Source organism: Bombyx mori, chromosome 7 (genome assembly GCF_030269925.1).
Source record: "Bombyx mori chromosome 7, ASM3026992v2".
In the NCBI taxonomy this organism is placed as follows: Eukaryota; Metazoa; Arthropoda; class Insecta; order Lepidoptera; family Bombycidae; genus Bombyx; species Bombyx mori.
Window position 1 is genome coordinate 1,738,275 of NC_085113.1, and position 25,146 is coordinate 1,763,420.

At 36.3% G+C, this 25,146-nt stretch overlaps 1 protein-coding gene across 2 annotated transcripts; it reads left to right on the forward strand.

The window, feature by feature from the left end:
• The first annotated feature begins 563 nt into the window (after window positions 1–563).
• MS (myosuppressin) lies at window positions 564–24,783 on the forward strand. Of its 2 annotated transcripts, none has more exons than XM_012697581.4 (3): window positions 564–647; window positions 23,490–23,680; window positions 24,237–24,783. In XM_012697581.4, the coding sequence occupies exons 1-3, from the start codon at window positions 637–639 to the stop codon at window positions 24,326–24,328; spliced, it is 294 nt and encodes a 97-aa protein (XP_012553035.1). In that variant the 5' UTR covers window positions 564–636; the 3' UTR covers window positions 24,329–24,783.
• Window positions 24,784–25,146: the final 363 nt, after the last annotated feature.

Genomic DNA, 25,146 nt, shown 5'->3' on the forward strand with positions numbered 1-25,146 from the left:
CATAAATGTTAGCCAAATTGTTTCGAGCAATGCTATTTCGAGATACCTATGTACAAATTTTAATAATTAAAGATTTTAGTGTACTGTGAATGCTAATTATGTCAATGTGTGAATCTGAAAAAATATCCTTACAAAACAAAAATAGTTTACGGTTTCCCTTCCTTTTTTAAAACATTTTTACTGGTGGAAGGACCTCTTGTGAGTCCGCACGGGTAGGTACCACCGCCCCGCCTATTTCTGCCGTGAAGCAGTAATGCGTTTCGGTTTGAAGGGTGGGGCAGCCGTTGTAACTATACTGAGACCTTAGAACTTATATCTCAAGGTGAATGACGCATTTACGTTGTAGATGTCTATGGGCTCCAGTAACCACTTAATATCAGGTGGGCTGCGAGCTCGTCCACACATCTTAGCAATAAAAAATTAAAAAAAAAACATAAAGTATAACCCCAAGATATCTATCGCTAGCTCGAATCTCTTACTGGGACTGTAAGCTATCGTACATGCACTGGGCGGACCGAGGGCGGGCGGGGTGCTAGTGGGAGCCGCCCCGCAGATATAAAGCCTGCTACGAGCCTTCTACGACATAACACAAGCATCGGTCGTAGCAGTAGCAACATCGTAGCAGCAATCGTAGCAATGGCTTTCAGGTGAGTCTACGAGAAGTTGCCTGTTGTTTTTTTGAGCTATTTTCTTCTATCCTTTTTTAAGATAAATTAAAATAAAATGAAAAGTTTAATAAAAAAACAACTGGTAGTGCATTGAATTTTTTTTTGTTTGTTTAAATTCTATTTTATTTGATCACTCGTAGCTGTCCTAGAAACATTTGTTTTCTTTTTATTTTTTTAGACTCATTTACAACATCCAATTTTTTTCCGTTAAAACTACTATTTTAGAATTTATCCTTTTAAAATTGTGACTGATGTACCAAAATCGTTCAATACTCCTCCCGAACCACGTTTTCAATACTGGGTACAATCAGTAGAACCAGTATTCTAAAACAATATATCTTTACTGAAGATTCTGTCATCTCTTTTTTACCACACTATCTGCCAGCCGAGCAGATTCCATTTTAAAATTATCCACATCCATATTTCCACATTTCATTCACAGAGTACCCTTCAATTTTGCCACGTACTATTCGATTCTAAATAAACTTTCAATGGCTATTTTTTCCCGAACTTCTAACATGACTTTTTCCAAAAGAAATTTGAGCAGAGTCCTCATCAGCTTAACTGTACCTCTGGCATTGCTGACGGCCATCAGCAATATTAACCCTAACCTTTTATGATCATGTAAAGATTTACCTTTCAAATATAATTCAGCCACTACATTCTTATTCCGTCAAAGAGTCAAACTCCACGTAGCCAATTTGACGGAAGGTCAACCCACGCTACTGCCAACCGTAAATACAACATATTAATTAAAAAGCAATGAACAAGCCAACAAACCAAGGTGATTTAACAAAAATTTGGACCGTCATCACACCTGCCGACATTAGCAATTTAGAAAAATCCACCCTTCACAAAGAGAAACGCTTATTTATTTAGGGCTTTGGGAAAAATTCATATAGCTCAGACCGGAATTCATTTCCGAAAAATATTATATGGAGAGAAATCCACTTAAAAATGAGACCCACAAGACTGAGAGGGAAAATATGGACCACATCTAAAATGGCATTCATATATTATGTTAATCGTTGTCAGCAGTGGGGTAGATTACATTAGGCGTATGATCTGCCACATGTTTGATGCCAATTCTTTTTGAGATCAAGTCCTTGGCATGACAGTATCGGAAGCCTTGATTGAGTTTTGAGGGGGAAGTGGTTAGGTCTTGAGGGAGCCGGGGTGAAATAACTCATAATCTTGTTCGTAATAACCTAATACTACTCACTGCTTACAAATAGGTGTTGTCGTCGCGGTCTAAAGTATAAGACGTCCAGTATATTCGTATAAAGCGATGCCACTGGGCCTACGTTCAAATCCTACAACAGATTTTTTTTTTAAAGATATTAAGTACTTAACCCGTATCCACGTATGACTTCCGTGGTAACGAAATAACACCGTATCTCAAAATCAGACCCACAAAATTTATTAATTTGTGTAAATAGGTTTGAAGGGGGTAAGGGCATCCTATAATTTTTTGCCAAAGTAATCATGTCTCCTAGACTTTGACTGTTTAATTTTTGTGCTGGTTTGCCGTTATACAATACAACATAGTCTTTGGCTTCATGTCTCGAAAAGGAGAGGTCAATCACGGTGTTATACTTTGGCCCATTCGACACCAGGTGGCCCGTGAACTTATTCATCTATGTTGAGCTGTCTATGCGATATATACATAAAATAAATATATCCGATTCCGAGCAGGAGCGTTTTTAAGATGACCAAAACCAACACTACTTCAATACTTGTATGTTCATGGGGAGTGCTCTTAGGAATTGTTTTAGATGATACCTTCATCTCGTTTTTACCATCGCACCGCCCGCCACCGGAGTAGAGTTCATTTATACTACCTGGAGCCACTGCGGTCATCCACAGTGCGTTTCCAGAGATCTTTTTTGCCACGTACCATCCGGCTTTATAATGAGCTCCCCTCCACGGTGTTTCCCGAGCGCTATGACATATTCTTCTTCAAACGAGGCTTGTGGAGAGTACTTAACGGTAGGCAGCGGCTTGGCTCTGCCCCTGGCATTGCTGAAGTCCATGGTAGACGGTAACTACTCACCATCAGGTGGGCCGTATGCTCATCTGCCTACAAGGGCAATAAAAAAAATACAATTACAATAAATCTCAGTAGAACGAAAATATTAGTCTTTCGAATGCAAAGTACTTGCAGTCAGGTCTTTTAGGAAACACATACGATATTCTTCCTGTTACAAGATAATAGGTACTGTTTCTGTTCGAGACTGTTACGGGTTCCCTCACTAAATTCATTCTAAGATTGTTAATTGAAAAGATAGCAATAGCTTGAACTAATTAAAAAAACCTATGTATTCAATTTCGTCTTTTTCACAAGAACATTCTGAGCTGTAGAAAAATTATAATAATAATATAAGCATTAAACAAAGTTAATAGAACCGAAGTTATACTTTTTCGTTAACGATGAAAGGGAAGTAATATTATCTTTTTGTGGAACGATTTAAAACTTCAACAACTCGTTTATAAAGTTTGGGTCGTTTTAGCGCGTAACAAATTGTTGTCGTCGCTTCGTCATTATCTTTAATACGATTATTTCGTATTTTATCGGGTTTGAGGGAAAGAAATAGATTAATTTCCGGTTTCTTTTCTTTACAATGAAAATTTAATCGTGTTTCCGGTTGATTACAAAAAAAAAATCTAATTCCACATTAATTGAACTATAAAATATCATATAGTCACTTAACTAACGTACAAACAAACACATCTATCTCATACTAATATCATTAAATTACCAGGAAAGTATTACCTTTAAAATTACTTTTCCTAAAAAGTAAGTATATATTAGAAAAAAACGAAAGAATAAGATACGAAGAAGCCATTTTTTAGCATTGTCTTCGTTGGGAAATTACATAAATATTTTTACAAAATCGTGAAAGAATATATGTAGTTAGCTATGCCATTCTCACACCTGTTGAACGCACGCTCAACACGAAATTAGATTTACGAGATACAGATTATTTCATAGACTTCTTCAAGTTAACAATAAGTCATGAAGATTTTTTTTTTAGGATTGTGGACAGACGGAATATCTCACGGTTCATTTGGCGTCAAGTTTAGTGCCTGATGTGCCTTTTTAACATCAGCTTTGAGATATGAGGTTGTTTCGAATTGACTAATGCGACAAAAATAATCAGGGTGGTGGGGCCTACAATAAATAATTGAGAAACATAAATGTACGCCTCGATGTTTTGTGCATCTAGACTAATAAAAAGATGTCTATAATTCACTTGTACTAGAAAACTTCCTAACAATTTAACTGTAACAAAAAGATAACAATTCACCATCAAATCGGTGGGAAGTTCATCTGAATTCAATTAACATAAAAATAAAAACAAATTCTATAATGATACTCCTTAAATAGCGTATTAAAACAATAGTTACAAATTTCGCTCAAAAATGATATTCCTGAACAAAAACCGTTACACCCTAAATTAAATTTACAAGGCTTTACGAAATTTAAGCCGGTTGTATCGTCTAAATTGGCCGTTAGTGTTAATGTTACAGTGTTGCCAGCATTGTAGAGAATATTATTCGAACGTTGAAAACGTTAAATTTTGAATGAAAACTGCTTGTAAACAATCCGAGGAGATCTTAAAGCAAAAAACTAAAAAAGTGCGCAATTTTCCCGTTCATTGCACGTTGGCTTTTTACCATTAATATAAAGTAACATAGTATTACATTAATGTAATTTGATTGATACACTACCGACCAATGATATTTTATATGTAAAAAGAAAATCATTGCTACCGACATTTTCACAAGGAGATTTGCAATGTAATACCTAATTTAAATCCATTAAGAGATCTTAAATGAAATATATTTCCAGACAGGTATAAAGCGCTCAATCAGTAATGTAGTCCTTATTTAAATTACTATTTTATATGGGAGGATTTATAATAAGATAATTGCAAGAGAAGCTTCAAATCATATGAAAAGTTATTTTATCAATTATGCTTTCATATGCACTTTTACATTTTTTTATTGCTTAGATGGGTGTACGAGCTCACAGCCCACCTGATGTTAAGTGGTTACTGGAGCCCATAGACATCCACAACGTAAATGCGCCACCCAACTTGAGATATAAGTTGTAAGATCTCAAGTATAGTCACAAAGGCTGCCCCACCCTTCAAACCGAAACACATTACTGCTTCACGGCGGAAATAGGTGATACCTACTCGTGCAGACTCACAGAAGGTCCTACCACCAATAATTACGTAAGTTATAATTTTGTGGGTTTCATTTTTATTACACGATGTTATTCCTTCACTGTGTTAATAGAAAAATTGGTACCCGCCTGCGGGATTCGAACACCGGTGCATCGGTCGATAAGAATGCTCCGAACGTCTTATCCTTTAGGCCACAACGACTTCAAAAGTTTGTTTGTACTAAGCCAGTTTGTAATAGTCCAGGTACCCTCAAACTCACGAGTCTCCTCGTGGATTTTTCCAATAATATCAAAAGTGATTTACGAAAAATGCTTAGCAACAAAAATCATCTTTATAATAAACACGTGTAGTAAAACAAACAGTCATGGTCCATAATTCCTTATACTCCGGTAGCAATTAGAGCTACGTTACTGTATACGGAGTTGTGTCAATGACTCTCGTAATTCATATACCTATATTGTTTTATTATCGTAAATAAACACTTTTTTGGAAATTTCTTTGGCCATTAACTGTATTTAGGTTTCGGGGACCCGATTTATTTATACAACTATGTCGCAAGTCAATTGTGTAGTTTCAAGGCGATTTGTTTTTGAAATACAGATTTACTCATACCTCCACTCGATCAAGGCGTTAATCGCAGGCATCCTCCAATGGAAACCACTTTTGTACTGGTCTAGAAAAGCCTTGGACGCGAAAGACAGAGTACTTTTTACTGTGTCATGGTATAGATAAAATTTATATCAAGCAGATAGCACCTAATTAAACGCAATGATTAAGGGCAAACAAGATCACAGCTGATGTAAAATGCCAACTAGAAAACTAAAACTAATAACTGCAGAGTGGAGTGAAGGATATTTTGAGGTGAGAGAATCTGGAACGGTTTGTCGGACTACTGCCTACCTTGCAACTTCTTTTCCTCGTCTAATTTCCTCTATCTTCCCTCTAATTCCTGATTTATGGACTGGAGGAAAGACAGCTTGTGAGCTCGCAAAAGTTGTTACTACGGATGACTAAGAAATTTTTCATGACTCTTGAAATCGGAACTTATGGTCGCTCAACCATAAAAATAAGCAGGTCTACGGTAGCCACTCGTCACATTCTACCGTTGATGATACAAAACTCATTTTATATATCACTAATTTCATTAACGTTCCAACAATGAGATGCGTGTAAGTTTTCAACGGTTTTGTCAATTTAAAACACAAAGCGAATCCGTTTCAAATATTTTAACATGGCATGTCGTGTCGTGTCATTCCCGAAAATCCTTCATTAACAACACGATTGCTAATTAATTGCGCCAGCATTTTTAAACAAATATATATTTATAATTTTCAACATGCTGAAGTCAAATAAAGAAATAATGTTCAATACATTCAATGGATTATTAAGATTACTAATTAATAATTAAACATGACAACTGAGACGCAAATTAAGAAATTCATGGGTAATTTATAAGATGCTGCCTGCCTTCGAAGGCAGACGGCCCATCTGCTGGTGCTTGGTCACCGACGCTCGTGGATGTGCAATGTCAAAGGCACCGTCGAACCGCTGCCCGTCATCACTACGGTCTTTTCTCAAACCTCATTTCAAGAAGGAAATATCATAGCGCTCACTTGATAGCGCTAGTGAGACTGATTAAAACCCACTGAGTTTCTCGCCGGATCTTCTCAGTGGGTCGCGATTCCGATCCGGTGGTAGATTCAGCGAAGCACTGCTCTTGCTAGGGCTAGTGTTGGCAAATTCTCTCAGGTAGAGCCCGTCAGCTCTGCGCCGTTGGCTGCTGGTATAATGGTAAATAGTATACTATACGAAATGTACAGCGATTCCAGGAGCTTACACATAATACTTGAAAATAAGTTCTTTGTTTTCATTCGGTCTAATATTACTTTCATTATGCAGCTCTCCTTTCTAATAAATAGTCACTGATATTATTAGTACCTGAAAGTGGCTAAGCCGTATTTCGATGAAGACACAAAACCCTGTGAATTACGCTAACATTCAATTGTTAGCATAATAAAAATGAAGTTACCACGAAAGTAGATAAATTTAAAAACAGCCCAAAAGCCATAAACGCTAATCTATTTACGTAAAGGATTTTAGCCCTTACTTACATTACCCGTACAATATACTTAATTATATTCCGAAAGAATCCCTTTCAAAGGGAATAAGAAAGCGTTGTTTGCGCTGGTCCTAAACATTAATATCTATCAACTTCATATACGTCCCGCGCTTCTTACTCGCTCATTGAAATCCCACTTCTTTGATGTTTCGTTACAAGATGGCTACAGTAAATTTTCCTCAATTTTAAATTACAAAAATCAAAACCAAAATTCTTAAATTGCACTGTTGTACATCTAGCTAATTCCCTTAGGTTGAGCCTCGTGAGCTTCTGAGCCTCTGAGCTGTAGGTAGGCGGAAACAAAATTGTGCATAAAAACACATGCTTTTTATATAGCATTTTAAATTATAAATCATGATGTTCCTTCGTACTAGAGTTTTTCTAATATTGGAGATGACGATTAGAACGGACAAGACCGTTGCACATATCTCATAAAATAAAACATAAACTTAATAAGTAAAAATCTTTATAATTTATTCTTTATTGTACACACAGTTAATATAATACAGTAATTGCGATAAGATATAAAAATATATATAAAGATATAAGATATAATATAATATGCTCCACTTGTTTATTTAGAATAAATTAAAATACGCTAATTACATACTCCATCCAAAAAGAATATCATCACTGCTTTTATTCCAGCGCGCGGTCGGGTAGCGGATCCTTGCGGAAAATGAAAATGTTTTTTTTTCGTTATAGTGTAAATTATTTTTTAATGTTGCTTACTTGAATTTTAATTTATATTCAAATTCATTTTATAAGTTTATTTGTTTAATCTTTGTGTTAACGCTATTAAGAGTGCTCTCTCGGTATAAAAAAAATAATTAAAAAGCAATAAACTATATCTGTTCGAAACCAATCCGTTAGTTTTTTAATTTTTACAACGGCAACACGGGTCGCGATTTGACGGTGCCTTCGCGATTTGACATCTGTCACTTTGTCTTGCTTCGAACGGGACGGTACATGCAAATGTTAAGGTCTACGCTAACGCTTAGTATCATCGCTAATCCTTATCCATTCCTGCCCTAATCTATAGAAGAACATTACCTTCGCCTTTCCAGTTAAAAAAAATTGAACTACTATACATTTACAACTACTATACATTTACAACTACTATACGTTTAACAGATTTTAAGTTAACTAAACCAAGAAATATCTACATTTTCTTGACACGATTGCGTTAAAGACACTAATATAAAATCTTTCAAGCTTTAAGAAATGAGATTGTTTAAGCGCTCTTATTAAATTAATTCGCATAATTTACATTACCTTTCAAATAACGGGAACAATTAAAACTAAAGTTGTTAACATCTGCTGGAGATTATGACCTAGTATAGGTACTATCTACTATATACTATTTGCTATAAATACTATATATATTCTATCCTATCCGGTACGTGTTTGAGCAGTTAAGTAATTTCATAATACACGTGCTGAATAACATGTGCATTATTGATGACAAAATTTGTACAAGAGCAAGAGCTTTAGTCGACAATTGAAATTAATAGCGATGAGCTAACGCGCTCTACTTTTGCTATAAAAATCGCAATAAGCAGGCGAGTTACTAAATATTGCTATAACCTCACCATGCCTAAATCAGAGGTCGTTATGACTAATGGAACGGACTTTTAATTACGCACGGAGTCTTTTGTGTAAAAGCCTATAATCTCGTTAAGAAACGTACCCACAAAGTAAGTGGACATTTTCTAAATTGTTATTTATTTTTTATTGCCGTGTAGGCAGACGAGCGTACGGCCCACTTGATGATGACTGGTTACCGTCGCCCATGGACTTCAGCAATGCCAGGGGCAGAGACAATCCGCTGCCTACCGAAATGATCTCATGTGTATGAGAATTCGAATCTGTAAGTCGAACTACGATTGTCTGAAGACCTTTTTGGAAGACTGATTTCTATCACTTATTTAAAAGGTCATAAGTACGTTAAAGTTTTCGTTTCGTTTTGAAAAAGCAAAAGCATTTTACAATAAATGAAATGCAGAATAGAATAAATTTGACAGATACCTAAATCGCGCTAATGACGTACTCAGTTAACCTAAACTGAGTTTCTCGCCGGATCTTCTCAGTGGGTCGCGTTTCCGATCCGGTGGTAGATTCTGCGAAGCACGGCTCTTGCTAGGGTTCGTGTTAGCAACATCGTCAGGTTTGAGCCCCGTGAGCTCACCTACTAGCCCGGTGACGCTGATATGGTCTCTCTAGACCATCAGCTTAGGTAGGGAAAAAAAGACGTATTCAAGATAAATAAGTAAATTAATTAATTAATTTTCTAATCATTAGATTCGGTTCAGGAATCTATGATAGATTTTAACCTAAAAATCCCTGAAGATATTTCCGTTATAGGAATCAAGGAGTATGTTAAAATAAACCAGTTATATCGATAAAATATATTAACTGTTTGACCAAGTACAATCAGGGTTGCTCCCAGAGGAAATATATCGAGTAAATTGATTTTGTTTCAATATTTTATATCGAAGTTCGACTTCAGGTGTATTTTTCAATAACATCCAATGATTTCTCTAAGAATCAAATCGAATAAGTTTTAAAATATTCAAGTAATATATTCTAGATCTGGAAGGATTTTAAGGAACGTAGTTTTAATTTACTTTACCGTAATCTACCTTAGTAGTAATAGTAGTAATTTTTTACTATTGTTATGTTTCAAATACTTTATTTTCCGTTTTGGCGCGGAGTTTCAGATACATTTGTTGTTTAGATTTTTTTTATGATTGAAGGATTACTGATGGCCCAGAGGCTTTTCCAGTTTCACCAGGATAGGCGGACGGGCAAAGGCTCAGCCAGGGTGTGTTAGATTAAATACAGTGCTGTTTTAGCTATATAGTTCTCGTGTTTCGAAATTAAACCGTAAAATTAGGTTTAATTACGTCTATGACAAAGGAAAAGTGAAGAAAAAACTACAATACATTAGGGGAAACACAGGTAAAATCTTGTTAGCTGTTGGTTTAGAATTTAGATGGTTGTTTAATTATATTTACATGATATCATAAAATTGCTTTCTCTCAAATTGAAATATATATCTGTTACCGTATTATTTTTGTATAAATTCAGATTGTTCCTTAAAGTACTCAATCGAATTTGATCAAGAAATTTTAACCGAAACCCCAATTTGTTTTGTGTCTTTAAAAATAATTGTAAAAGCGTTAAACTAAGCCATTATTTATGGTTTAAAACTAATTACATTTCTAATTTACTATGCCGGAGCGTTCGTGACGCTGCATAATGCCATCCAATATGGCGGCCGTCACTGTCAGTTTATGGTCGCGCACAGACTAACTAATCAGATTTTTTAACGAACAAATTAACAATACCGAATGAATCTATGTAGATTGAACCGAATTACGGGTTGTGAATCATGTAAAGCGAGTCAGTGGTGAATTCAAACCGTAACGAATGTTTGTATGTAATTTACTTTATTCCGTGGTGGTTAATGAAAAAGTATGCATATCCATCGTGTTATCTCTTTTTACGTCATATTATCCTTGCCACATTCTGATTAACATTTTTTTTTTGCTTAGATGGGTGGACGAGCTCACAGCCTATTTGGTGTTAAGTGGTTACTGGAGCCCATACATACAATAGCCATTATATTCTTTACTTTTCAAGTACTAGTAAAATCAGCACGGCGCGTAATACTCAAAATTATTAAATCTTTAAATAAAGAAAATATATGTATTATGTTAAAATACCAGGTGTTCGTTTACATAGTAAAACGTCTGAAGGCGGAGTCGAGTAACTCATGAAACTGAAATTAAGCGTAATTATCATTTCAAAGCGTCGAGTTACGCGGCCGCCACTTTTTTTTATAAAATTTACATGTTTTCTGGAGTTGTGCGGCTCTGTTTCGAAGCGTTCATTTTTATTTTGGCAACGAAAACCGCGGTTATAATTACATTTTTAAATTATATTATTTTGCATTTATAACGGACTTACACTGACGTTCGTCTTTGACGTTTGAAGGATATCTAGAACGTTTGAAGGATATCTTTAACGAACTTTAGAAAAGAAAGAAGTGGGCGAGAGTTTTTTTTATTGTGATAGATGGTTTTTTTAACTTTTCGATAACTTAATATTCAGGGCGCAATTGTGAGGAAACGCAAAACGATCCTTTCACCTGTCTAAATAATTCGAACAAATTGTTTATCTGTCGCGTTTCAGTCGCTGTTCGCATGCTGAATCACAACACAGACTATTAGGCTAAGCTGAAAAGCGATTGTCTTTTGTGTACAAAGAACGTTATATTTAGAACTCTATTCTTAAAAGATATAGTTCACAACTATTAAAATTTAGTCCAAGATCACAACAGACTTTCTACCACATTTTTTTTTAATTATTTGACAGCTTAAATTATTGCTATTCAAGTCGTCGTGGCCTAAAGGGTAAGACATCCGGTGCATTCGTATCGAGCAAAAGATTGTGGCGGTATTCAAATCCCGCAGGCGGGTACCAATTTTTCTGTAACCAGTTAATGAAATGACATGAATTAAAAAAAAAACTGCTGTCGAAATAAATTGTAACAGCGATATAATTACAGTTCAGAAAGCAAATATTGGCAGTATTTGTGATGTCTACTTACCCCGATGAAATTGAGTTGGGTATTTTTATATTGAAGCTCATATTATAGAGTTTACAGTCCACTTATATACAGGGTGTCCCAGAAAGAATGGCTAATCCTGAAACATCTCATAGTAGAGCTACTAGGGACACAGAATAAAAAATAAATATTTCTTAGGTAGTACCCAAATTAAAAATAAAGAAAATATACCAAATTTCATTATTAAAATTTAAGTCCACGTTAACTTATATATAAAAAATTACACTAGCTACTCATACGATTTCCTGCATATTCCTTAGTATAAGTCCATGTAGAATATTATAACACCAAAAAGCCTATGGATTTCATTTATCTGTAGCTGTTGCATATTCCAGAAACGCACAGCAGTATGGAAAATATCAAATTTTTCTTTTAAATACGTAATTTCAGTACTACCTGAGAATTTTTATTTATTATTTTTTATTTTGTGCCCCCAATAGCTCTACTATGAGGTGTTTCAGGATTATCCAATCTTTCTGGGACACGGTGTATATAAATGGACTGTAAACTCCATATGAGCGTCAATATAAAAATACCAAACTCAATTTCAACTAGTTAAATACTTGCAGTTAGGAGCTACCGTGTATTAACAATGTGGGCGCCACGTCAGCTGTGTCGTTCCCTCTAATTGAAATACTAGGTTCAAATCTATTTCGTACCCTCATTGTGATCAATCAAACAGAATCGGATGGTAGTTTGGAATTTATTGTTTTTAATTTTGTAAAATGAATCGTCTCTCTAAGGTTCGTGAACTCACAGCTTAGGTTTACATTTTATTTGTACCTTGCAACGCACGGACCGGCTTACAGCTAAAGCCAGAAGTTTCTAGAGATAATAAAATATATAGCAGTCGTCCATACATAGATGAAGCGACAACTGAACTTCAGACATTTTTAATGTTCTTTTGTTTTAGAATTTCTAATTTTTATTTATTTATTTAATATATTTTGTACACACAGCTGTTAGAAAAGACACGTCAATAAGCATACAGAGTACAAGGGCACTACTTATTTCATGCTGAAATCTCTTCCAGGCCCGCAAAAGGAAAGAAGAATTAGGAACACAAACCTAGTGCATACAGTAAACATTACATATAATAATATATACATATTATAATAATGTTCGTTATTTGTGTTAGATTCATTTGATTGATTGGTACACCGCGTGAAATTCGTTTCCAAATTATTATTATCCACCTGATGGTTCACTGGATTAATGTTTCGCATTGTTATTTTTTTTGTTGGTGTACAATAAAGAATACTCTCTCTCTCTGTGTGTCTCTTTCTCTAATTTGAAATTAAGTTTCGACATTTTTTTTTACATTTTTATAGATATTCAAATGTTTTCAGTTATAACTCAAGCTATTTTGGGTTACCAAAATGCTTCTGCCGCGAATAGTTATGAGTTTCAAAGGTGGGAAAGCTCTTGAATAATATAATTGAGACTTCAGCCGTAAATCCCAAGGTAATCTGTGGTATTCACATTGTGACATCCATAAGCTCCGATAAACACTGATGATCGTGAGTCTATTCATCAAGTTAAGTTTAAAAAAATAGAACCACTAAAAAATAACAATGATGGATGGTAATAAATCCCTGAAACAAACAAAAACAGACCCAATTGAGAATCTCCTCGTTTGAAGTAGGTTAACAATGCGTCAAATTGGTACCCAGACTATATTTAGAAATTGCCAATGAAAACTTATTCTTGCCCTTTCTTGCCTGCGTTCGTGCAAAGGAAATGCAACTCTTAAATCAAGATCGTACAGTTTGAAACTATACGATCGCTAAAACTTAATCGGCTAATAATGTTTAATTTTAGTAGTAGTTAGTTTCATTTTTGGAAATCGTTAACGTGCTAAAGCTCACGTACGCAGCGTTCTAGTGTTGCTCTTTCGATATCTGAGTCGACTATTATCAAAGCCGGCAATGTGACTTTTGGACAATTATTGGTAAATCAGAAAAACGAATTATTGACTTTGTATTCCGTTGCAGTCACAAAACTGTTCTGAACGACATCTTAGATAAATAACAGGTTAAGTATTAACCTTTATTTAATGCAGGTTTTGAACCGTATTCTTTGAAGGAGACGATTATATTCAAATCAATCTGTATTGACATATCAATAAATTTTTTTTGTCCAAATGCACAGATTGCCACCTTTGATAATAGACGACTCATCTAATATATCGATATGGTCTAAAACAAGGATGGCAACACGCGGCCCGCCAAGCATTTCTGAAATTGAATTTATTTTATCGACTTCCTCGTTTCTGTTCTTTTCTTATTTGTTTTTATCTTCCATTAAAATTTGTATATGAAATGTTTTTTTTTGTTTGTTTTATATTTTTTATTCTATTATTTATTATAAATAAAATTTCGTAAATTATAAATAAGAGTTCATCTCTGTGCGGCGCGCCAAATAAATAAAAAAATTATTTGGCCCATATATAACATAATAATATAACATAATAATCACAATATTACGTCTGTTATTAAGGATTGCGCAATTAGTAGACCGAAGGCATGGTGGTAGAACCTCTTGTGAGTCCCCACGGGTAGGTACCATCACCCTGTCTATTTCAGCCGTGAAGCAGTAATGCGTTTCGGTTTGAAGGGCGGGGCAGCCGTTGTAACTATACTGAGATCTTAGAACTCTTATCTCAAGGTGGGTGGCAGTATAACCACTTAACAGATGGGCTGTGAGCTCGACCACCCATCTATGCACTAAATAAAAAAAGTAGTAGTGGAGGTAATACAAGCCCTCAAGCGTAGATATCGCCGTACTGCTGTGAACCAGTCATACCTTCCGATTTGAAGGATGGAAGAGCGGTTTTACAATACAATTGAGGCTTCGACGTCATGAACTCCAAATCGTTCATCTACCCAACAATAAAAAAAATAAGTTTTCGTCTACCCGCAATGTATGCTAAATTACCCCGGTAACCGTACTCGTCGAACTCGACAAAGAGGTCGACGTGCAACCTAACCCATGCATCAGCCCGCTGAGTTTCTCGCCGGATCTTCTCAGCGGGTCGCGATTCCGATCCGGTAGTAGATTCATTCGCGAAACAATTGCTCTTGAGTTGTTAGGTCTCCTTCGGAGGCGCTCGGGCAGTTGTTAGAAAATCCCACCCCTCTTGGCTGAGCCTTTGCTCGCCCACCTGTCCTGGTGAAACTGGAAAGGCCTTCGGGCCACCAGTAAACTTCTAAATTCTACGCTGGCGCTTTCATAAGAGACCGTGAATCTCACACGTATCTGATTTTCTATTCTAGCACATTAGAGGCAATACCAATGATAATGCTAGAGGATAGTTTATGGGTTGTTTTTTGTTTTGTTTTAATTGGTCTCGTGTTACCAATGTGTTAAGTATGTGCAAATTTGTATAGAGTTGAAACAGCGCCTCTGGCGGCAAACGTAGGGCGCTGATCCACCTCCATATGCCAGTTTGCTTTGTAATTTGTATGTATGGAAGTGAAACGGCGCCCAACGTTTGCTGCTAGGTACGCTGTTTCAACTTCATACAAATTTGAGTTAACTTTAACTAGATCGAGAAGTTAAAAACCTCGCACTAAGCACACAGCATTTCTATCTGTATTCGTTTTTGGGAATTATTCTAATCATTTTCATAGATATAGAAACGATAGTCGCGGTCTAGGATTATGTTGTATGCTTTCTGACTAGAAAATTCTAGAACTTATTCTGAATTACGAGATATCTTCGCTCGCCACTCTAAATATCCGATCTACATAAAATAAAATAATATATATTATCTGCCGTCAATACCCAATAATTTCATTGCAAAAGGAAAACCAATATAAACGGTCCTAAAAACTTTACTATTTCTATATTTAACATTATTGAATGAAGTTAAATTTAGTTTGTCATCAGTATGTGGACACCAGTAATCATTTAACACAAGGCGAACCTTGATCTATTTACATTCTATTAAGAATATATTTAAAAAAATTAACTAATCTTATCCGTTAATTTCGTACGATAACTATAAAAAAACTACTCAAGACAATATCCCAGTTGTATGCACACTCCCTCTTCATCACTCATTTCAAAATATAAATGTGTTCACGAGAAATATTGAATCAGTTCACAGATGCACTCTCGCTCGATCTGAGCACGTGCGTTCGACGTCACTATGTCATTCAACTATCGATAACTATAATTGGAACACATCACTATTTACGATACAGAATAGAGTTATGTACGTTTTATTGGTAATTTACTGTTCAATCGCGTTGTGTGGTATGTGTTAAGTGACTTTGTGCTTAGTGTTTGATATAAAACAATCGATTCTTTTTTGGATTAATGTCGTGTTTCATGTAAGTGTACTTAGATATTCTAATTAAGTAAAACACTATAGATTTTCATCGAAATCAAATTAATTTCAGATCCTATAAGAAAAGTGCGTGTGTTTCAAAATTTAAGGGTGTATTTTGTATGCGTATGTAACCTGACTCCGTAAAGACGCAAAGTACACAGTATCCGAAATATAGTTTGAATGAATAATAACACAATAGAAAATTTAAACAAAAAAGCAAAACAGACTTCAACAAACAAAAAAATTCGTCAATTTAGTGGTGATAACTTAATTATGCATTTTTATGGATAACTCAAGTATGATACTAGTCAGATATTGATAAAATTTAAATGTGACCACATTAGAAGCACCAGTTTTCAAATAATAAAAGTTTGAAGTTCATCATCAAAATCGACTCACGCAGTTTTGAGCTAAACAAGTAAGAAAATACTGTCGATAGCAGAACCTCCTCGTTTTATTGAATCGGTTAAAAAAGCTTTAAAGTTTAAATCATTTCTGCGAACCGTGTACCTAAATCTAAGAAAATACTCACAATTTTCAATTCCGACCAAAGGTTCGTGCAGAGTACTAATAAGTATGTCAAACTGCTATTTTAAATGGGAATACTAAGATGGTACTTCGTCTTGCTATTACTCCTGCCCCGCCATCCATCCGTGGTGTGTATAGTAACCTTATTTCCCCTCTGATTCTCACTACCCACTAATTAAGAATTAGAGTGTGATGTAAGCTACAACAGAAGATATCCCAGATGGCCGATAAGCCAGAAACACAAACAGCACATGTGAGATCATCATCATAGCGCTGTCTTTCTTTCGGCGAGGTTTAAGAGAAGTACTGATGAGACTGTGGCTGAGCGGGGATTTTGGCGTTGCTGTTGCCCATGAGCGATGGTAATCACTCACGATCTAGTAGGTTCATCAGTTATCGAAGACAATATAGGTTGCACCCACTGTATCGTATTTTCTGCTTTGTAACATCTAAAGGCTGTTTTTTTCCTACCTATGCTGATAGCCTTGAGAGACTATTTCAGCTTCACCCTAACGTGTAGGTGAGCTCACGGGGCTCAAACCGGAGTGTTGCAGTAGGCTGGGCTTTTTGTAGAGTCGTCTCCACACACGCGACCAACTTGACAATTATTCGTATCATGAATTTCATAATTTTCTGGATTCTCGTTAATTTACTTCATTTGATTTATTATTTACATTTAATTACTAGAAGATCATGTCACTTTAGAAGTCGCTTATACGTATGCGTTGACTAATCAGGCTCGGTCTGCTTTGTTGGACGATGCCAGATATGATCAGATCGCTGTTAAGTTACAAGATCACCCGTTAGGCCAATCTGAATATTTCCTAAAGGTTTCATGGAAATCAGTCCAGGCGTTTTAGAGTAAATATGAAACATATAACATCGACTTTTCTATACATAGCTTCATCTTCGAAGCGATGATAACAAACCGATCATATTAGTGAGTCTATTTCAGAAAGATAATATGCATTTACTATAGTTAGCGTGCGCTACATTCGCGGCTTGTACATACCTACCTACATAAAATAGTTATATCTCAAATATCTTTCCCGACCAAAAATGCAATTATGTGCGACAGTCGCACAATAAAAATACTTATCCCTTAATTTACTCTTTAAACGTTGATGTTGGAATTCTCATCAAATTACGGAGCCATTAAGAGAGTAGTCGATTTGTTATTTTGGTTGCTTAATAGTACTATTTGTTCTCGAGTTTATCTCACAACTGCGACTTCACTAAATTATTATTCAAAAAAAGAGTTGCATTTCTTTTTAGATTTTCATATCAATAGAGTAACCAATTGAAATCTTTAGAAGACTTATTTAATCTGCATTCTTAAAACAGTTAATTTGTATGACATTTTATAACTCTTATCTTTTTGATTTACTATTAAGATAAAGACTGTGATGATATTTGTAGGATTGGGTTGAAGAATTACATTCAATAGTTAATTTGTTAATTTACTGGTGGTAGGACCTCTTGTGAGTCCGCGCGGGTAGGTACCACCACCCCGCCTATTTCTGCCGTGAAGCAGTAATGCGTTTCGGCTTGAAGGGTAGGGCAGCCGTTGTAACTATACTTGAGACCTTAGAACTTATATCTCAAGGTGGGTGGCGCATTTACGTCGTAGATGTCTATGGGCTCCAGTAACCACTTAACACCAGGTGGGCTGTGAGCTCGTCCAACCATCTAAGCAATAAAAAATAAAAAAACACGGGCTTACCGCGAAAAACTCGAATGTTTTAAGAAGAGAACCAAATTCGAATATAAATGATAGGGGTATATCCTGGGAACTGGTTACCGGGAATTTTACTTACAAAAATCGGCAACCTGTTCAATCACAATGCGCACGAACAACATTTAACGTGTTCCTTTTTAATTTTTGAGGTAACTTTTAACTTAACTCTCTCATCAATCTCTATACATATGTGTACTCAAATACATGTATTTGTGTGTATGGCCCTTAATCAAGGTTGTGCTATGCGAAGAAATGTATGTTTATAATACAATTAACGATAGTAATAGCAGAAACTAACCGACTTCACCAGTTTCTATACATTAATATGGCATAACGCTAAATTTTACCCCCCACTTCATTTACGTAGAAAGTGAAAATATTTTGAAACATTCTTTATTGGTGCTCCACTTGTATTGGTCTTACCGTAATGTTATATAGCCTATAGTCTTCCTCGATAAATGGGCTATCTAATATTGAAAGAATATTTTTTAAATCGGACCAGTAGTTCCTGAGATTAGCGCGTTCAAACAAACAAACTCTTCAGCTTTATAATATTAATATATATTAAAATATTAAATATTAATATTATATATTAAATTTAAACCCACCGGAATGGTACAACAATCCTGTCTGTTTGTGCCGCGAAGTAGTAACGGATTCTAGTTTGAAGCGTGCTACAAGCACTAATTAAATTACATTAAATTTACATTTATTTTTATTGCCCTTGTAGGCAGACAAGCATACGGCCCACCTGATGGTGAGTGGTTACCTTCGCCCACGGACTTCAGCAATGCCAGGGGCAGAGCCAAGCCGCCGCCTACCGCTTAATACTCTCCACAAACCTCTTTACATTACATTAGAGATATTGACAATTTTCTCAAGGGCAATGGCATTATGGCGTAAATATCTCGTGAATATACGAAAATGTATAGTTGCTAAATCAGAGAAGGCAACGTTTTAGCAAAATGCAATAATAAAGATCTCGGAAAGCGACAGAATGAGGGACCCGACGTATTATTTGTCCTTTGATTAAGTCCTATTTCGGTACGCGAGGTTCCATATAGAGAAAGTTTCATACTAAAACGAACTATGTAAGGGTTCTTGTTTTATACATAATGACATACCAGCATTCATGTCCACACTCCGTAAACTATAATTCCACTTTGATTTTGATGTAGTCATATAAAAATCACGACATGTGAGCTCAGTATTCGGTAAACGAAGTTTTAGCTTTATGCAGAAACTTTAAAGCCACAAATAAAGCTACGATATTACATTACTGTCCCGAAGCTCGTACAAAAAGCTTGTAAAAGTTAGCCGTTTATACTTTAACGTCGAAGCTTAGTCGAAAGCCTCTTGTTTGTGTTCGGATTTGTCGAGTTACGAATTTTCTCCGATTATCACTGTGTACAGTATACGCATATCAATAATGAAATTGGATTTATTCCTTGAAATTTGTTCATAAAATAATATGTTATACACTTTAAATTAGAAGAAAGTTTAAGTTTAAGTATTAAAAAAAAGATTTGTTTCCTACTTCAATTATTATCGATAATATTTTCTAAGACAGCTTACCCACTTTACATTATACGCGTGTTTGTTCAGTCTATATATACTCCGCCATACCTGAAGCAGCTTGAGGATGATTCTATTGATTCTTTGAGATGAGATTTAGCTAACATTGAATTTTTATTTCATTCATTCTAGTGCATAGAAAAACTTAAAACTTATTGGAATGTCTGTTGATATAATACTGGAAACAATGCTTTCACGTCATTTCGGATCCTCCCGATCCAACGGTGCTTTTAGGTACCTCAAGCACCGGTCATCGTTGTCGTCGAACCCTCGCAAGCGACGGAGCAAATTAACCCATAGACACAGCCCACTGAGTTTCTCGCCGGATCTTCTCAGTGGCTCGCGTTTCCGATCCGGTAGTAGATTATCGAAGTACGGCTCTTGCTAGGGTTCGTGTTAGCAACGACGTTAGGCTTGAGCCCCGTGAGCTCACCTACTTGCTCGGTAACGCTGATATTGTCTCTCAAGACTATCAGCTTATGTAGGAAAAAAAAGCTCGAGCTTATAGATATTAAATATGACAATAACAACAATGCGAACAGTTAAATAATTTATCAATAAAAAACTCGCAGAAGCAAGAAAAACATTGACATACAAATAGAGAAATACCAAATTTCGGTTTTTAAAAAAAAACACACACCGACAAAATAAAAAAAACCAAAGGCGGCTCAAGAGTATTCGCGAAAACGAAATGTTGCCCGCGTAATGGCGAACACAAAAACCAATTCCGAATCACACGTCTTGTGGGCATTCAGAGGCATTCCAATATAAGGTCATACCGGGACAAATACCGACCCATGTTCACAAATATCGACATCCAACTGAAGTCAAAGCAAAAATATAAATTAAATTACTATTGCATGCGACCGCTGAGGAGTTTTTATATGTAGTTTAATGTTTTGTAGCTTCGATGCAGATCAGCACACGACCCCCTACGTTGATAAGTGATTAGCGTCACCCATAAATGTCAAAATTAAAGCATTGTTACATAAAAACATCATTAAATGGATCGTGTCTCAGCACTCTGGGAACATCGAAGCGTTCATTGTACAACCGGATGGTACTTGGCAAAGATATTCATTATGGTTGATTATATTATAATGGGTAAAGACTTTGTTACGATTACGAGTGACGCCTTAGTTTCTCATGGAGTGTACAGAATAAAACATATAGAGGACAATGTCTATATTATTTCACATAATTCAATTTTTTTTTCTTCATATTTTTCAATAGTTCCAAGTAAAATCAAGGCCACGGAGATATTAAAATCATTAAAGCCATTTTTAAAGTGTTCTACTAGCAGATCACCACAATGTTTGTACATTTTTTTAGCCGTAAAATGTATTACAGTTTTATTGTAGTCAAATACAACACGAAATACCTACTTAAAAACATTCTTGACTTTCTCTTAAACAAAACAATGCGTTATTTGCGTCCACTGGCTCCCTACCAAATATTTAAGATATTATTTTAAGTTTTAACCTAATTTTGAAGCAAAGATAGTCCCTTCTGGTCGGTACACGTGAACGATTCGTTTTATTAGTACATAATTATTGTGAGAAAACATTAATAAATCCACACATGCACCATGACATTCGATAAGTGAGTAAACTTATAATTCAATTTTATGATTGAACTAGTTCTAGCATGAATTTTTTTCTGGAGAATCACAAAAATGACGTTATAAAATTTTTGTTTTTCAATATTTCTCTGTTTCGAGAAATTCTCAGATAAATCTGTCAACAGATTAAATAGATTAAAATGCATAGATGGGTGAGCGAACACACGACCCGCTTGATTTTAAATGGTTACCCGAGTCGTAGATAGTACTATTTTTTTCCTGCCTATTCTAGTGACCTCGAAGGGTCATACTAGATTCATCGGGCGAGTAGGTGAGCTCATGGAGCTCTAGCCTGGCGTTTGCTAACACTAGCCCCAGTAAGAGCAGTGCTTCGCCGAATCTACCACCGGATCGGAATCGCGACCCACTGAGAAGATCCGGCGTGAAACTCAGTGGGCTGTGTCTATGGGTTAGTTCGCTCGTCGAACTCTTTGTTATAATCGTTGAATCCAACGAGGATGGAACGCTGGTAGTCGCATTGCTTGATACGATTACACCGGGACGACTTTAAAATTAGGACTCGGATCGCTACCTTTTTTTTTAAAAGGAAGATCTTCCACTGCGCGTGTGATATTGCTCGGTAGACCGACAGTTCGAATGTTGTTATTCAGAACTTGTATATATGCAAGCTCATCTTGAAAATGTCGCAAGCGAGATTCAGGCATCTATCAAATATTTTGTGTTCTGTGACGGCTACCGGCACACTATATCTCAAATAAAACTTATTTATTTCATTATTTCAAAATGAGAGCTCCGTCTTTCCTTGTTTCTCATTCAAAAATAAACCAATTGAAATCGATTCAACGATCTGGCCCATATTCAGCCTATTTTCACAACATTTTGCCCTTTGACATTGAAGCTAATCCCAAAATATAGAATATCAAAGCCATAAAACAAACGCCCGTCTTAGAAAATGCGTTCCTAAGAGATCTCGTTAGACACCCGAGGAGCTCACAAAGGGCCGTGTATCGCCCTTTGCCCTAACAGTATTATTTCATTGAAACACGACCCGCGGTAAATATCACTTGTTCATCCTTTATAATGGACGGTTTACTTGCCTTATGGTTCTTAAGGGGAATAGTTTTGCGGTATAAGACGTTTGAAATTCGGTTTTTATTTTAACGTCGTTCGAGCGTCACCGCACGCGTGACAGAGCGACTGTGAGACAATTGGATAGCAAACTTTCACATATTTTTTTTGTATTGCTTAGATGGGTGGACGAGCTCACGGCCAACCTGGTGTTAAGTGGTTACTGGAACCCATGGACATCTACAACGTAAATGCGCCACCCACCTTGAGATATAAGTTCTAAGATCTCAGTATAGTTACAACGACTGCCCCACCCTTCAAACCGAAATGCATTACTGCTTCATGGCAGAAATAGGCAGGGCGGTGGTACCTACCCGCGCGGACTCACGAGAGGTCCTACCACCAATAATAATAATTAAATAACAATAATTACATAGTCTCATTTCTAGTTTGGCTTAAATCTAATGCTCACTTAACATCCACACAAATATATCTAGGTGTGCTCCGTGTTAAAATTTGTTGAATCAACGGTGTATTTGATCTAAATGATCGTAGATCAGTGTGCTTGTGCGTGTGTGATAGGGTAAAAGTTAACTCAATTTCGTGTGCAGTTGGAACAGCGCCCCTAGAGGCAAACGTAGGCAAATGTGCCATTTTTTTTTCTACCTAAGCTGATAGCCTTGAGATGCTATATCAGCGTCGCCTTAACTAGTAGGTGAGCTCACGGGGCTCAAACCTGATGACGTTGCTAACACGAACCCTAGCAAGAGCCGTGCTTCGTAGAATCTACCGGCGGATCGGAAACGCGACCCACTGAGAAAATCCGGCGAAAAACTCAGTGGGCTGTGTCTGAGGGTTAATTTACTCGTCGAGCCCTTCGTAGCAAGCGACGGGTTCGATGAGAACGATGACCGGGAAAGTTCCAACTCCATACAAATCTGAGTTAACTCTTACGCTATCGAGAACGTTAAAAAAAATCGCACTAAGCACAGTGAGATCCGGTTACTTCGTATCGTGAATACGTTTGCTAATTAAGATATGGTTTTCAGAGGAGAACACTTCCGTCTTGCGCTCGTGTGCGTGGTGCTGTCATGGTGCGCGTCCGCGTGGGCCGCTCCCGCCCAGCTGTGCGCCGCCGCTGCGGAGAACGATCCCAGGGCCACACGTTTCTGCCAGGCTCTGAACACGTTCATCGAACTGTACGCTGAGGCTGCTGGGGAACAGGTCCCGGAATACCAAGGTAGTTTTTTTGTGTATTTTTTTTGTACAGCCTTTGTAGCCCTTCTTCCTATTCTCCACCTTATCCCACTAGGTGGGATCGGCACAGCTAATTTTTCTCTTCCGTTCTCTTCTATCAGCCGTGATCTCAACACTCACTCCTCTCTGTCTCATATCAACATTCACACACTCCATCCATGTCTTCTTCGTTCAGCCTCTTGCCCTCTACCTTGCACTACCATTTCCATACATCTCCTTTGTAGCCCGACGAGTAGAAGCCTGATGATGAGTGGTTATCGTCGCTCAAGGACACAACCAGGTCATACAAAGGTGGCTGTGGGTTACCAAACCAATTAAGACCGTGTGGGCAGTGTGTTCGTTCACTTATGGACAAAATAAATAAATAAATAAACCAGAACAGCACGCTCATCTGTATCTTGTATAAATCCAACAAAAACCTAATCACTAAATAGTACCTAACAACAAATAGTGAAGCAAATACTACAATAAATTCAAAATTTGTATGATATCTTAGTCAATTGACAGCCAGTAAACGATTAACGTTGACCGTGTCACAGCGCTGATCCGCGACTACCCGCAACTCCTGGACACCGGCATGAAGAGGCAGGACGTCGTGCACTCCTTCCTCCGTTTCGGTCGTCGCCGCTGATCTGTGAGGTCGCAGCGATCCCGCTACTAAACTACAACAATGAGGCTTAACATACTTTGCAGATTACAACATTAATTTTAGTCTTTACTTTGTTTCGTCCAAAACATAATAAAAAGTTCCTTTTTTTAATTAATAAGGGTTATGGGTGTTTGTATGTTTAAGGTATCTGTGCACTGCGAATTATAAAAAAAAAAACAACATCACTCTTAAGTGAGACGTCTCTTACACCGGACGTCTCGTACCTCTCTCTCTCCCAAATTTTAATAGAATAATATTAGTGAATATAATATGTACTTACTTATTGCTAAAGTATTAATAGTTATAAGTATGTTAATAATACTAACGATCTTGTTGTCAACATTTTTGTGGCTCTTCATTTGACAGATACATGTAATAAGACTATTTAAATATTAATATTACGATGTTTTAAATAAATAAATACGTATTTATGAGAAGCTTTGAGGTTTATTTATTTCATAATTTTACTACAAGCCAACGCTTTAACAAAAATAACCAACAAACGTAAGTCCGCCAAGTATGTATACCTACTATCCACGCCATCATTTTTTAGAACATATCAACCATCAGGCACAATATAATGTTATAATTGAGGCCTATAAAATCAAAGGCAGCTAAACGCCATAATGTCGTAAAGTGTATTAACAATGGCTCTATCTTGTTTAGTTAGTTGAACATGCTTTAGTGTTTTCATGTTATAACAAATGCAGCTAAATCTCTAACAAATTCAGTTCAAAAAAGTTAAGTTTACTCTGTATTACGTACTAATAACCGAAGTTTTATCATTTAAAATTCAGATT